This window comes from Canariomyces notabilis, assembly GCF_033297395.1.
Source record: "Canariomyces notabilis strain CBS 508.74 unplaced genomic scaffold N656scaffold_24, whole genome shotgun sequence".
NCBI lineage: Eukaryota > Fungi > Ascomycota > Sordariomycetes > Sordariales > Chaetomiaceae > Canariomyces > Canariomyces notabilis.
Window position 1 is genome coordinate 437,346 of NW_027041846.1, and position 14,009 is coordinate 451,354.

General features: G+C 52.6%; 4 protein-coding genes across 4 annotated transcripts; 2 read left to right on the plus strand and 2 right to left on the minus strand.

Annotated features, from left to right (window-relative positions):
• The first annotated feature begins 1,167 nt into the window (after window positions 1-1,167).
• N656DRAFT_782894 (glycoside hydrolase family 72 protein) lies at window positions 1,168-3,395 on the plus strand. The gene is made up of 4 exons (XM_064815844.1): window positions 1,168-1,255; window positions 1,309-2,177; window positions 2,243-2,692; window positions 2,760-3,395. The coding sequence occupies exons 2-4, from the start codon at window positions 1,488-1,490 to the stop codon at window positions 2,997-2,999; spliced, it is 1,380 nt and encodes a 459-aa protein (XP_064667224.1). The 5' UTR covers window positions 1,168-1,255; window positions 1,309-1,487; the 3' UTR covers window positions 3,000-3,395.
• Window positions 3,396-4,297: 902 nt separating this feature from the next.
• Window positions 4,298-5,934, plus strand: N656DRAFT_782895 (uncharacterized protein). The gene is made up of 3 exons (XM_064815845.1): window positions 4,298-4,820; window positions 4,884-5,317; window positions 5,396-5,934. Exons 1-3 carry the CDS (start codon window positions 4,790-4,792, stop codon window positions 5,783-5,785), a joined length of 855 nt encoding a protein of 284 aa, XP_064667225.1. The 5' UTR covers window positions 4,298-4,789; the 3' UTR covers window positions 5,786-5,934.
• On the minus strand, window positions 5,849-8,633 carry N656DRAFT_782896 (uncharacterized protein). The gene is made up of 5 exons (XM_064815846.1): window positions 6,972-8,633; window positions 6,653-6,910; window positions 6,416-6,589; window positions 6,335-6,352; window positions 5,849-6,261 (listed from the first exon to the last, which is right to left on the minus strand). The coding sequence occupies exons 1-5, from the start codon at window positions 8,446-8,448 to the stop codon at window positions 5,993-5,995; spliced, it is 2,196 nt and encodes a 731-aa protein (XP_064667226.1). The 5' UTR covers window positions 8,449-8,633; the 3' UTR covers window positions 5,849-5,992.
• Window positions 8,634-10,654: 2,021 nt separating this feature from the next.
• Window positions 10,655-12,458, minus strand: N656DRAFT_737785 (uncharacterized protein). Its single transcript, XM_064812752.1, has 7 exons — window positions 12,181-12,458; window positions 11,757-12,126; window positions 11,571-11,688; window positions 11,431-11,495; window positions 11,252-11,366; window positions 11,023-11,209; window positions 10,655-10,965 (listed from the first exon to the last, which is right to left on the minus strand). Exons 1-7 carry the CDS (start codon window positions 12,328-12,330, stop codon window positions 10,729-10,731), a joined length of 1,242 nt encoding a protein of 413 aa, XP_064667227.1. The 5' UTR covers window positions 12,331-12,458; the 3' UTR covers window positions 10,655-10,728.
• Between the last annotated feature and the right edge of the window lie 1,551 nt (window positions 12,459-14,009).

Here is a 14,009-nt window from a genome sequence, read left to right on the forward strand (position 1 = left end):
TTAATTCTTCTTTCTAGTCGAGGTTTAGTGTGGCTGCCACTGGCTGGCATCATGAGGCGTATTTGTTGGGTTCTGGTCACACTTGATGGCTCAGGCATAGCCAACAGTTAGGTAAGTTCCATATGAGGAGTTCGGTTCGATCGTATTTGCTACGCCACATCATGACATGTGTGTGCCATTAATGATGCTGCGGCGATCTAAGTACTATTCCCGGCGCTCTTGCTGTAGTGTATATGCAGATCGTTGGGAAGTTGTTGTTTCACATCTCGCGGGGCGTAGGAAACGCATCTGGATTCTGGAATCAGAAAGTGGAAATTGACCATCTATGGGTGACTGGAGCTCTCCTCAGTCTCCTATTCGGTCAATACCCATGGAATGCCAAGATCAAGTTATCAATCGGATTATGTATGTACTGTAGAAAGCCACTGGACAGCATGAGGTCTTGACAGGAACGTACCTTAAGCAGTTAAGGTTGACGTGGCATGCTACTGGAGAGAGATGCCAATTCGAAACTGGAAATTTTATCAGAGAACCCTCAGTGGTCAGTCCAAGAGCGAAGTGGTCAACCCCTTTTGCCACTATTGGCGCAGAGGGATGACGATGGCAGATTCGAGATCCACACCATTATGGGAATTCAGGAGATGCAGCAGTCTGGTTTGTGTATTGGGAAATGCCGTTTGGTTTGGCATTTCTTGGTCTCATTTCTTGGTGCCTTGGCTGCACACGCCCTGACCGCATGTTAGCAACATCAGATGATTGCCAGTGCTCAAACTGCGCATTGCAACGGCATTTCTTTTCCCGGCTCTGGCTGAGGTACCAGAATAAGAGTTCTGGAGTTGTGTGTACGTATCTGGAATTTCCCATCTGGCTAACTTGTGTTGGGCGTACATTGTGTACAGTACACAAGGGGTACGGAATACTCGGGTACAGTAAACCTGGCACGGGCCGAGTGAAGGAGAGATGGGTAGGTTGTGTTGGCTCATCAGAATTCAGAAACCTGCCCCTTGATGCTTGGCACTTGGCGCTTCTTGGCACATTAATGAACGAGCGGCAGTCTTTTCTTGGCCGACGCAATCGGGACGTCCTGTGCCAGACGATTGCCAGTCGATGCACCTGCCAAGATTGGCGAGACGCTTTCTTGGAAGTGGCTATGCACCACCCATGGGATTTGACCGTTTCGGAAGACAAGCGGCTTCCCGGTTGGGTTGTCTGCACTGTTGGCAATCTTTAACCTGAAAACAGGACGAACACCCCGGTTTGTCTGCAGCTTTCTCCAACATCACCAAGGCTTCTAACTTTTCTCTTCAGTCAATCGCTCTTCCAGTTTTTTGCTCCTCTTCATACCTAAGGCCATTTCGCTCGTTTCATGGCCATTTAGACATTATACGATTGCACAGTTTTGCTTTACGGCTCTGACTGTCTTGTCCATTGCCCCTCGCTCTCGTTTCCGGACACGACTTGGGCAAACCGGCTTCGACCACGCTACCATGAAATCCGTTGCTCTGCTATCGGCGCTTGCGGCCGTGGCCCAGGCCGGACCGACCAAGACGGTCCCGGTTGCTCCACGCCAGGTCTCGGTCGAGCCAATAACAGCAACAGGCAATGCCTTCTTCAAGGGAAGCGAGAGGTTCTATGTCCGCGGTGTTGACTACCAGCCGGGCGGGTCAGCTGCCAACATTGATCCCCTCGCGGACCCCGAGATCTGCCTGAAGGATCTCGAAAAGTTCAAGAAGCTCGGCATCAATACTATCCGCGTCTACTCCACCGACAACTCGAAGGACCACGATGAGTGCATGAACGCGCTAGCCGAGGCCGGCATCTACGTCTTGCTCGATGCCAACAACCCCAAGTATTCGATCAACCGTGCTGATCCGCACGGCTCTTACAACGCCGTGTACCTGCAGAGCGTCTTCGCCACGATTGATGCCTTTGCCAAGTACACCAACACCATGGCGTTTTTCTCCGGCAACGAGGTTATCCACGATCATGCGAACACGACCCTCGCGGCCAAATATGTAAAGGCAACGGACCGTGACATGCGGGCCTACATCAAGGCTCGTGGCTACCGCAAGATCCTCGTTGGTTACTCTGCCGCCGATGTCAGCGACAACCGCATGCAGACTGCCGCTTACTTCAATTGCGGCGCCGACGAGGAGCGGAGCGACTTCTTTGCCTTTGTAAGTGCTCAGCCTACCATCCCCCGTTCCTGTAAGGATCCACACCTAACTCGGAATCCCGCAAGAACGACTATTCGTGGTGCAGCACCAACTACATCAGGGCAGGGTGGGACCAGAAGGTCCGCAACTTCACTGGCTATGGAATTCCCATCTTCCTCTCCGAGTATGGCTGCAACGCGAACAAGCGGGATTTTGGCGAGCTCGAGTCTCTCATGCACCAGAACATGACCCCCGTCTACTCCGGCGGCCTCATGTACGAGTACTCCATGGAGGCCAACAAGTTCGGCATTGTAGAGATTGAGGGCGGCCAGGCCAACGGTGGCGTCGACCAGACTGGTGAGCGCAAGGAGCTGGACGAGTTCGCAGCGTTCGCCGACGCTCTCGCGAAATGGACTGCACCCTCCGGTGATGGCGGCTACACCTCGACCACCAATTCCGTCCCGTGCCCCACCCAGGATTCGCACTGGAGCGTTGATACCACCGCGCTCCCTGCCATTCCTTCGGGTGCTGTCAAGGTACGTTACGCCGAGAGATGTCTTCACTGCCTTGCTCTCTAGCATGGTTGCTGACATGGAGTGACAGTATTTCACCGAGGGCGCCGGCAAAGGACCTGGCCTGAACGGGCCCGGCTCTCAGTGGGCTACCGACCAGGCTTCGACCAGCGAGGGTGGCACCGCCGGTGGTGACGGCACTTCTGCTGGCGCCTCCTCTACGTCGAGCAACGCGGCCATGCGGGGTTCGGTGCCCGCATTAGACAAGGGTCCCTTCGTTATCTCTGGCCTTGTCGCGCTTTTCACGCTTGCAGGTGCCCTAGTGTTGTAAAAGCAGGGTTGTAATCTGCATGTAATGAAGCGTGGGGTATGGATTTGATACTTACACATAGGATAATACCAGCGCTTGCTTTCTCGGGCGAACTGGAAGCTTAGATTTCATGGGTTCTTCATTGACATCTGTACTTGGTTATTGCATGTGGTTCATATTCATAATAATATAACCCGTCTTAAGATGGTTGGTGTTATCATTGTTTTAAGGTCTGTCCCTGTTTCTCTAAAACCCCCCTGTCCTTCTTTATCAAGGTACCATCGTCGAGGCACGTTCCTATAAGGAGGGTCCCTAGGGAGCTAACCAGCGACCCGGGCTTGATTCTACACCTACACTTCTTGTCACAGTAGGTGTATACTTAGTATATATGTAATAAATAAAACGACTAACCCACCGAGAATTCTTCCAGGGCCACAACTACTTTGGGTTGTCCAAGGAGAATGTCGAACTCTCCGAGCAGGGCGTCCTCCCTTGCATCATCAAGGATGGCAAGATCATGCTCGAGAGTGGGGACGCTTTGCTCGAAGATTTCGACATTCTCCTTGGACAAGAGCAGGGCGTCCCTGCTCTCGAGCATGATCTTGCCACCCTTGGTGATGCAAGGGAGGAAGCCCTGCTCGGAGATTTCGACATTCTCCTTGGCCAGCCCAGAGTAGTTGTGGTCCTGGAAGACCTTCTCGGTGGGTTAGTCGTTCTACTATATGTAATTAGTGTGGTTTTTATAGAAGTTGTATAGGCCTAGAGATGGACTTGGGACAAATGTGTTGTTATGATCTTGGGGAGGCCATTAGTGAGATGGTTGAGCTATTAGGGACTCAGGTTGCTTGCTCCATTGAGCACTGCAAGCATATGGGTTGCCATGAGTAAGAAAACAACATCATCAACATGGTTGCGGATAGAGTTATAAGTAAGGCAATGATATCGAACAAGCTGTGTATTTCTGGCCGCATGCTGTGATGAGATGGAGATGTGATTATTCTCGGTCTAGCGCAAGTACCCCGTAGCCCGGGCCGTGAGTCCATGCATGATGCGTCTCTCACGGAGTACCGGGAGCTTCTTGGCTCGCTTTTGGTGAAGGGATGCAACTGTTGTGCAACGGCAAGTCCCGTAAGCCACCAAGATCCAACCGTGGCCAAGACTTTGCTCGGTCCCGAGCAGCACCTCTCACGCGCCCTGAACGGGCCAATCTCAGGCTCGGCATGAAGCCCGCAAACGCACTTGTGGTGCGGTGTTGTCTGCGACGCGCGGCTTGACCAACCAGCATCGTCTTGATTATTTCTACTCCGTACAGGTGGCTGGTAAGCTTGTCACTCGAGTCATGGCGGAAGGGGTTTGAAGATGACAGCGCAAGCCCTCGACGTGTCCTGCTGTTAGCGGGTCCGTCTGTGGCTCTGTGCTGCCTTCTCTCATGCTGAGCCACCAACATGACAACTGCCTGATGCTTGGTTCAACTTTTGATGTAGTGCGAGTCCTCGGATTTTCAGCCGCTGCTGCCCCATTATCGGTTTGAGGGTTGGAGGAGTGTGCTTCGTAGGACGAGTGATCAAAACCGAGAGAGTATTTTAGGTGGCTGCACCGCCCGAAACAGCCGCTCGCGGCGCTCGGCATAGCCATCGCTTTACCTCCGTAGTCCGTACAGCTTAAATCCCCGCAATGTTCCATCCCGCAACCCTCGAGGTTCTCTCCTTCAGGGCAAGTGTGTGCTCCCCATCAACTCGACTAATTACGCCAGTGTGTCCGTCGCCGGCGCCCAAACTTGCGAAATGATCCGTAACCCGACCCATCATCGCATGCTGCAATTGGCAGTATTTGCTTGGCTGGGTGAGTACTCACGCTGCATTTTCTGTCCTAAACCCTCAACGTTACCTAACATCCCGTCATCAGCACTCGAAGTGTCTGCTCGAGGCGGAGGCGGAAGCACAGGCGGTGGAAGTTTCGGCGGGTCCGGGTCATCCTCAGGGAGCGGGTCTGGGTCCGGAAGTGGGACCGGAGGCGGAACCAACTCCGACGATGGATCCTACCCCGGCTATTGGCCCGGAAGCGGCAGTAGTGGAAACCGGTTCAGCGGGTCCCGAACCGGAGCCGGGTTCGATGTCGAGAGCGCGCTGAACTACCGACGCATCCACGGCATCCTCGCCGCGCTGGCCATGGTCCTGCTCTTCCCCATCGGCTCCATCCTGCTGCGTGTGCTCCCCGGCCGCATCGGCTTCTGGGCGCACGCCCTTTTCCAAGCGGTCGCTCTCTGCGTGTATATTGCGGCAGCTGCGCTGGGAATCTACTTGGTTCGGCTCGTTCAAATCCCGGGATTTGGAAGCTTGGTAAGTCATTCATTTTTCGCTTTGTGGGAAATAGGCAAATCAGGGGTTACACTTGGCCGCTGACACACCTGCTTTCAGCTGGACAATTCTTCGACGAATTACCACCCCGTCATCGGGCTCGTTCTCCTCGTGATGTTCTTTATTCAACCTGTGATTGGAGTTATTCACCACAAGGTGTATAAGAGACTGCAGAGGCGCCAAATCTGGTCCTATCTGCATCTCGCCAACGGGCGTGTCGGCATCACCCTTGGCATCATCAACGGTGGGCTGGGGCTACACCTCGCCGGCGCTTCGGACTACCGCAAGAGGGTGTATGCCATTGTCGCTGCTATCATGTGGGCTCTTTGGATGGGTGTTGCTGTCTGGGCTGAGCTCAGGAGAGCATGGAGAAGCCGGCAGGCTACCAAGTCCACGGGTCCAGTAGTGACCAAATTCCCTGGTGGCGAGCGAAGAGATAGTGAGGACTAGGATGAACGTTACTTGAATGCTTGTTCTCCGGGTGTCCGGGAGGACGGGGTAGAGAGCGAACAGCTGAGCGTTGTTTCTATTGAAAATATGAACAGAAATTGCATCATGTAGCGAGTGGTTCCCTAGATCACAATATACCTGACTTGTTGCTTGTACAGGTAGTGCCCTGTCCCATCTCAGATAACCTGCACACAATCTTCAGGAAGGTTAGATACCTACGTACTTGTACTCCCAGTCCAAAGGTGGAGTTGGGTAGGCGCTTTCGAAAAGGCTGCGTTTGAGTTCCTTCAAGTCCTGTGCCTTTAGTCTGCTTCCGAGCGAATCCGCAAATCTTTCTCGCACAGTAACCCTAGTCAAGAGCTCTATTCTCTCCCCCTCATTGAATAGTTTGAAAGGCAATGCCATGTTCATGTATCGGCCCGCCCTCAAGATCTCACGCTGGGCTTGGCGCGCCAGTTGTTGAACCTCGTCGATACCTGTGAGGTCGTTAGCCTAGATACATTACCTGAATTGTCATGGCATGTCTGAAGGAAAGATCTTGAAGCTTACCACAATCTCGGATGTAACCTGGAATACATTGTTAGCAACGGGATGACATGCAACCTGAAGTGAGTAAACAGCTCGGCATACCCGGTGTATTGAACACGATATGACGAAAAGACCAGCCATGTTTCAAGAATCCGTGAACGTCACGGGGGAATGGGCCCCAGAGATCAAGCCAGGACCGGCTTCTCAACTCGCCGCCATTGTAACCAGCGGTGTATATAAGTCGGGCCAGACTTTTGGGGCTAACAATCTTAGCACCTGCTCACTTCACAGTTAGCTATCATCGAGTTATGATGCCATGGATGAAAACACGGAACTTGCATTCTGCCACAGCATCTTCTGGTCCAGATGCGTCCACATTGCCCTCATACTCATTGATCATGGCAAATCTGACGTTCTTGGTGAATAGCCAGACTCGGCGCGGTGGAAGGCGGAGGTATGCGCCAATAAGGAGTTCCCGATTGCGCTGTCGGATGGCCTCGTCAACTTTACCCTTTGACCAGGTGTCGATTTTGAGGCGGAGGGTCCACATCCTCTCGGCCTGAACAATATCCTCGGTCATTGTCTCTGTCGAGCCTCCTAATGCATTGTCAGGCAGGTAATCTCGTAAGATGGGTAGTCGGAACGTTTGGTTACTTGCCTAAAAGTTCGTAGGTCCGCATGAGTTGAGGATCTCCGTCAGACTGTTGTGAGTCCAGTCTGCGAACCCAATCCAGAAGTTCACCATCACCTCCGTCTATAATCCGATCCATCTTTTCAAGCATTGCAGCGCGCTCGAGACGAAACTCGTTGTAATCTCGAACCAGAGGAGTGGGGACTTTCACCCAGACCGTCTCCTTCGTTGACCCGAGAGCACGCGATGCCTCCTCTAGTTTTTGCAAGGCCACTTCACGAAGTTCAGCATCGACACCCGTTATTAATTTCCCAATATCGCATGGCGCCGTGAGGAACCATTCCAGAGTTCTCGCAAAGCTCTCCGGTGATTCGAATACCACGCTGGAACAGTGAGCGCAATTGTCCAGCAATATGGCATTGATTGTATGGACATGATTCGAGTTGATGGGGAAGAAGGTGAAGTAGAACCGATCGTCCTTTTTCGGTCTCCAGTTCTCGTCCCTTCCCAGACGCACTATTCGGCCGCCAACAACCCGAGAGTAATTGTTCCGAGCTCTGCGGATTGGCAGGTCGGCCAGCAACGAGTTGAAGCCTTTCCTCACGTTCTCTTCAGCGTCTTCCAAGGGATCTGGGAGCAGGTTGCTTCTTAGGATGATCATGAGCTTAGGGGATATGGGAGCAAACTCGTGAAGGGGCATATAGATGGCATCACCCACTTCGCCCGTCTCGATATCCTGTACAGCTTGGTTTGGACCCTCGAAGATGCCATAGCTTCGGTTTGTTAGGATGAACTCGTCGTCGGGGTTGGATGGAGTACAGATAGCCATGTAACTTGACTCGGCATGGGTGTAAAACCACATAGCATCGTCTGGGTACATACGCTTGCGCAGCTCCCGTAACCATTTCCCCTCGGGATCCATCTCCAACTCAATGATGGCCTTGATATTTTGGAGCCAGACATCCACTGGCCTCTCGAAGCCGTGCTTGGCCATGTATTCCCATAGCCTCTCCCTGTCATTTTCACTATACTCCTCGGGTGTGTTGTGACAGAAGCGGCGGTGGGAGCCATCGTTGCGGTACTTGAGGAGGAACAGAAATTTCCGGAGAAGATTTCTCTCGTCGCGCGTGACCCAAAAGCCGGGCTCCTTCTGCTCGAAATGCTCTATGACCTTCTGAAAGACCATGCTGGCCTGACTCTCAAGTCTCGCAAGCATGAGTTCAATGTGCTGCTGCTCCTCGATGGGCCTGCTTGTGTCCTGGTACATATTCGTCTGGCCGAGTATTCGCCCGACCGGTTTTTCATTGATGACTGGAGGATCTGCGAGAAGGTCCAGGTTGCGGACAACGGGGTCGTTGGGGAACATGCCCTTCTCGTACCTGGGCTTGCCGGCACCCTTCCGCTTCCCGTGGCGGCCGCCATCGGGCTTGTATGGGTGGGAGAAATTCTTCAGGAGGAATCGAGGAACGTAGTGGTGGTACTGAGCGTTTGCCGTTGTTGCCATGGTTGCTGGCCGGAGTGAAGGCAAAGGGAGGCTCACTGCAGGAACTATCTCTTTGAGAAAACTTGTGTGAAGAGTGGACGCACCCTGCCCAACTCGAATGGGTTCTTCGGGCCCTCTGTGTTGATTCAAATATCCGGCCACATTCTGCTTGAGGCCTACAGCGCGGCGGGGTAGCAAGTGTTGTAAGACCCCAATCTGGCCAGTCAGGAACCGCCGACTGCAAGCGACGTCTCTAATCAAGCTTCCACCCATTTCAAACCCTAACTTCAAGCTCGCATCGCATCAGCAAAGTTGAAGCGCATTGCAGGGTGCCAGGCCGGGATTGGTTGCTGGCCTTAGTACGTGCTCAAGCTTCTTCCGGATTTCTCGAGTTTATAGGGTAGGTAGTGAACTGTTTATGGCCACTAAAAGCTGGAGCAAGATCAGGTCGCCAGCTTACAGCAGTTACAGGTTTGCGCGTATATTCCCGACTCATGCCTCATGGATATTGGAAGCCGATCTGTACGGCTAGGACATTTTCCGTCGTATGTCCTGGGTGTGCGCCTCCATCCATTTGTGTCCAAAGCACGGCGTAAGTGCCTACGGTGGCGGCATGAACACAGATTATCAGACTCGTATGGCCACAACTCTCAGATTCCATGTTCCAAGCTTTCTGAACGTCTACTAATGAATACCTTGTGCTGACAGCATGCTACGCACGCCGTGGTCTTGGCCACCCGCTGGTTCGTAACCGGTCGGTATACAAGATGATATATGAGCTTCCTCCAGTTCCAGTCTCCAAACTACAGCTTGAACTTACCTACCTACCACGTTTCGTCAGGTAGGGTACCCCCCTAAGGTATGTGGCTGACACGACAGACAATGGCTGGGTCCCATCATACGATGATTGAGGGCCAGATCGGTATCTCCCTCCCACTGACGCCTTCAAGCACGTGGACTATGCACTGGGACTTAGAAAGTTAGACTACTTGATGTTGATGCTGCAATAACTAGTCCGGAGAAGTACTATTATTACCCATCCCATGACTTCCAAACCTTTATCATTTGAAGATCGTCGCCTTCAACCAACGGAGAAGGACCGCTGGCAATTCAACATTTCCCTAGCTATGATGCGTGTACGGTACATACAAACAGCCTCACCTCCTTCAAGTTGTCTTGCCTACAGTGTACTGTAACTAGGCCTTTCACTAGTACACCACATACACTACACACGGGCAAGGATTTTCTACGGATCCCTAAGCCAACTCCTGAAACGATGGGGTTGAAAACGTGGTATTCCTGCCCATCCCCGGATCCAGCCAGGGTCATAACGTTGCACCCCTGGCTTTAACGGATGCCAAAGGATTTATCCCCGGCCGGTTTGGACGCCCCGGAAGTGGAGAGGCGGGAATAAACGCCTTTTCCGGCAAGAGATCGGAACGTTTGATGTTACATGCCACGGTGAACCACGAGCACCAATCCCCTAAGGAGTATCTATAGCTCCGCGTAAGCAAAGTGCTGTACTGTACGGAGTACAAGTTCTCTCAACCAGGCAGGGGAAAAGGGCGGTCTGTCATTAGGGGTTGGCACTTCCAAAAGGGGCACATTGCTGGAGATGGTGACTGCTATGTGTCATGATTACACCTAATAATTAGTAGAAGTTGTCTGGGCAGTGACCCAGAGCGAGAGTCTGACATCAATGTTTTCTTCAACCGTGATGGGGATGGTGGGATTGCATACAGGTCAAAATGCTGAGTAGACTGTGTACCTTAGGTACAAGTACCTGATTATCAACTTGAAGCGTTCCCCTTTCGCGTCAGACTCTGCTGCTCGAGAGCATATCTGCCGGGAGTCCACTTAAAGGCCGTTGTACAGATACATATGTACTAGCAAGGCAATCACTATTGTTTAGGATGGAACACAGAACGAAGTCCTTTGTCTTATCAAATGCAAAGGCCCAAACTGATGGGGAGGGCACTTGGATGCAAGCAATAGTATGCAACATGTAACAATCTCAATAGCGATGTAGCCTTAGAGCCTCAGTTCCGGGCAACCGACGGGGAGTTCGAGCCGAAGGAACCGTTAAGCGTAGGATAATGGGCTTCGATCTCGTTATACTCTATTAGATTCTAATACATAAGTTCTATTTTTCATCCATGTGTCCCGACTCCCTCACCCATCACCACAGTGGGGGCGAGCTGAGCCCTCGTCGGAAGAACGGCAATGCCTCCCATCTTCTAGACCTGACGACTGGACGGGACTCGCCGCCCAAGACTCCAACAAAACTGTTGAGCGATCAGCTCACGACCTATCAACCCGCCATTCCTCAGTGACCTGGATGCTCGCCTTTGGCGCGACGTGCCCCTTCCCTTGACCCTTGGCTGTCTCCATATCACTCCTCCTCCTGCCTTCCCCCTGAGCCTGGGTCTCAACCCTACGGTCACCACCCAGGATCTCCTCCTGACTGCCGTTGTCAGGCGGGTACACATCTCCGCCCGCTACGGCCGTGGTTTCGGTAATTGGGCCGTTGATGCCCAGCTCCAAATCCATCTTCAACTTCTTGTTGTTGCTCTTCTGGCTCTTCTTGCCCTTGACCGGCTTGCCACCCTCCATGCTGATGGTGTCCGAGCCGGTATCGTCTCCCGTGTCCCTCTCCCTCTCCGTGTCGCCCTCGGGCTCCCATCGCGAGGCGCCGGGCATGGTGCTCCCGCCAAAGGTGCGCAGGCCGTATCGTGGTCCCGTGTTCTTGCTGTCCACACCAGCCCCTCGGCGGCCGCCGCCGCTACCGGACTGCTTCTTGTAGCCGCCCGATTGGGTCCCGAACGAGGTCAGCTTATCGAGAAATCGCTTGTAGAGTGGCCGGCAGACGGGTATGCCGATGCATATCATGGTTACGGCAATCTCGGCGGCGGACCAGACAATCAGCCCTACTGTATCCTCTAGTCAGGGGAGTTAGACGATGCGCCATTATTATGGAAAGACGAGTGAGCAACGGGGCCGTACTAAGATAGTTTTGACTGCTGAGATTGGGGACTTCGACAGTACGTTTTATGCCGCAGGCACCAGCACTGGGATAGCAAGGTTAGCTCTAACAAAGCACCAATCTCGAGCCCGCTGAACAGAGTATCGAAGTAATGACCTACAATAAGCCCAAGCTTAGACTCGAGGCGATGACGATCTTCTCCCGCTTGTTCATTTGCAGGTTCCAAAGGAAGAACCAAGGGAAAAGAGCAAAGAAGAAGTCCGCCAACACACAGAGAACTGGTTTTCTTGTTTCAGTACAGTGAAAGCAAAACGGTACGCCGCCTATGCTGGGAGGAGCAACCTACTGCACAGTGTAAAGGATACGGGCGTCGTGTTGATGTGGCAGTAACCTCCGGGGATTCGCCTGTCGTACAAGTAGGCGGGCGGCGTGCATTGTAGCCAAAATACAAAGCAGACAGATATCGAGGCGCCCATCAGACTCGTCATAGTAATCCATATGACCACCTTGTGCCAGGTTTGGGTTACCAATCTCAACAAGAAGAGCCCCAGAGACCACTTGGCAACGGCCATGCCCACAACGGCAAAGGTCTGGCCAATGGCTTCGAATAAAATGGCGTGCACAATGTCGTCGATGTTTGGAATATCCTTCATGTTCTGGCCGAAGCCGTAGGTTGCTGAAATGGTGGTGAAGATGGTGTAGAAGAGGAGCAGTATCTGGGGGCCCAGTCAGCGAAGTAGGCATATTGGGACCGACTTTGGTAAGCTCACGAAGGCGAAGTTGTAGACATGGTCATCAATGCCGGTGCTCTGCACGACGACAGAGCGCGTGTAGAAGCGGAGGACCACAAAGGCGAAGGTGAGGACTGTGAGAATCCACATGACGGCCACAGCCCATGGCCCGTCGCCCTGCATAGCCATCTTGGACGATCTGTTCGAGGATACTCGGTAATAACTTGGCGATGGGCGTCCAAGGACCGGGAGACTGGTGAAGAGAGAAACGGCTTCGTCTCGGGCCCCGGACGGTCTGCGAGAGGTGACTGGGTTGGGAGCCTGTCTTCTTTTATCGCTTGCGATCAAATCGCCGGGGGGTGGTGAGTAGGAAGAAGGTTGCTTGAGACTGCAATGCCCTTGCCATCTGCGTGTCTACAGTGCAGCGAAGAAGAAAAGGAAGCAGGAATAGGTAATCCAGCTCGAGTTAGCTGAGACCGGCGATGCAGTACTTTGTGAGCGAGACCATGATGATCCAACCCATGGCCCGAGCTGATGGAATAACGTTGTGTGAGCCTTCACCAGGGGTCAAGGACACACAAGGTGAGGCTGCGGCAAAGTGAAAGAGATCGTCTTCTCCAACAAGCGCGTGGTCCCAACGTCCAAGTCGCCTGCCGGATGCACGTACGGACGTAGTTACAGTCAAGAGTTGCTTGTTGCCGCGCCTAGACTGGCCCATGTTCGCTGTCAGGGGCGTCACCCAGCACAGTGTCGAAGAGAAACGGGGTCACCTCCTTCATTGAAACCCAATGAAATGTGTAGAAATGCATAAGAAGCAAAATAACGACCGGGGGCAAGGAGTACCAGCAGAATTTTTCCGCGTTGATGACAGTGAAGAGGAAAATTGCGAAAGGAGGCCAGAAACAAAAGAAATGGACTTGGTATGACGGACTATACGATTTAATGTATGTATATGTATGTACGTGACTGGTGATGAGAACCTTAGAAGCAACTCATGAGCAAAAAGCATGTCAGATCATCTGTTGTCTCGCAAGTTGCGGGATGTCTGCGCTGCAACTCAGCGTCAGGCAAGAGCTTGGAACTTGGAAGCGCTTCAACCAGCACCTTCCTGTCTAAACCAACTTGAACATCGGCCACCTGCCAACTCTACAACTTACCCACAATCACTACACTGTAACTACAAGGTCTGCGGTGTTTCGAATAAAGGCGATTATTATGTCGAATCCGGCCCCCAAATCCAATAAGAAAGATTCGGCAAGATTTGCCGTTGCGGCAAGTCAAGGACGACACCTAAACATACACAGGAGTTGCAGTCCCTGTGAAGGATACCACGGCAGCATTCTCCCAGCCTGCTGATTCGTACGTATTTCGTGTCACAGTAGCATTCTCCCACTCAACCCCTTAACATGGTAGCACTCTCCCACGTAACTAGCATAACCCCCACATCCCGCTGCCAGTGACCATGGAGTTTTCTTTCCATGGGTTTGGGAGCATGTCTACTTCGTAGCATGTCTCTATCAGCAGCACCAGTCTCCGTGTCACTGGCGTTTGGTGACAGATCACAATACCACAAGAAAAGTCGTATGCAACATGGTGTTCTTGATACATGATTCGTGAAATGTTTACGTCCGTATGTAGAATGGAGATCTGCAATATCTGGATGGCCAGTGGACTTCCATTTTAGGTTCGCAAAAGCGAAGAGACGGGAGCAGCTGTCCTCTGATCTTCACCCCCACCTGGCTGGAGGTAAACTGATAACCCTGATAACCACCTCGGCCCTCCACCATCGCCCCTTATTTAGATGCTTGACTGCCTGTGCTTCTTCAACCACCATGAGCAGGTTTTCTCTGCTTTCCTCCGTCCTATCC

What these genes read in the sequence shown, in the direction of transcription:
- N656DRAFT_737785 (XM_064812752.1), bottom strand. Translation starts at nt 12,330, where the DNA reads ATGGCTATGCAGGGCGACGGGCCATGGGCTGTGGCCGTCATGTGGATT. An exon ending in CAGCAGTCAAAACTATCTTA is followed by an intron (nt 11,367 to 11,430) that starts GTACGGCCCCGT and finishes TCCCCTGACTAG; the next exon opens with AGGATACAGTAGGGCTGATT. An exon ending in GCATGGAGGGTGGCAAGCCG is followed by an intron (nt 10,966 to 11,022) that starts GTCAAGGGCAAG and finishes ATGGATTTGGAG; the next exon opens with CTGGGCATCAACGGCCCAAT.
- N656DRAFT_782896 (XM_064815846.1), bottom strand. Translation starts at nt 8,448, where the DNA reads ATGGCAACAACGGCAAACGCTCAGTACCACCACTACGTTCCTCGATTC. An exon ending in GCGGACCTACGAACTTTTAG is followed by an intron (nt 6,911 to 6,971) that starts GCAAGTAACCAA and finishes ACAATGCATTAG; the next exon opens with GAGGCTCGACAGAGACAATG. An exon ending in AGAAGATGCTGTGGCAGAAT is followed by an intron (nt 6,590 to 6,652) that starts GCAAGTTCCGTG and finishes TGAAGTGAGCAG; the next exon opens with GTGCTAAGATTGTTAGCCCC.
- N656DRAFT_782895 (XM_064815845.1), top strand. Translation starts at nt 4,790, where the DNA reads ATGCTGCAATTGGCAGTATTTGCTTGGCTGG. An exon ending in GGCAGTATTTGCTTGGCTGG is followed by an intron (nt 4,821 to 4,883) that starts GTGAGTACTCAC and finishes TCCCGTCATCAG; the next exon opens with CACTCGAAGTGTCTGCTCGA. An exon ending in TCCCGGGATTTGGAAGCTTG is followed by an intron (nt 5,318 to 5,395) that starts GTAAGTCATTCA and finishes ACCTGCTTTCAG; the next exon opens with CTGGACAATTCTTCGACGAA.
- N656DRAFT_782894 (XM_064815844.1), top strand. Translation starts at nt 1,488, where the DNA reads ATGAAATCCGTTGCTCTGCTATCGGCGCTTGCGGCCGTGGCCCAGGCC. An exon ending in GGAGCGACTTCTTTGCCTTT is followed by an intron (nt 2,178 to 2,242) that starts GTAAGTGCTCAG and finishes GAATCCCGCAAG; the next exon opens with AACGACTATTCGTGGTGCAG. An exon ending in TTCCTTCGGGTGCTGTCAAG is followed by an intron (nt 2,693 to 2,759) that starts GTACGTTACGCC and finishes ATGGAGTGACAG; the next exon opens with TATTTCACCGAGGGCGCCGG.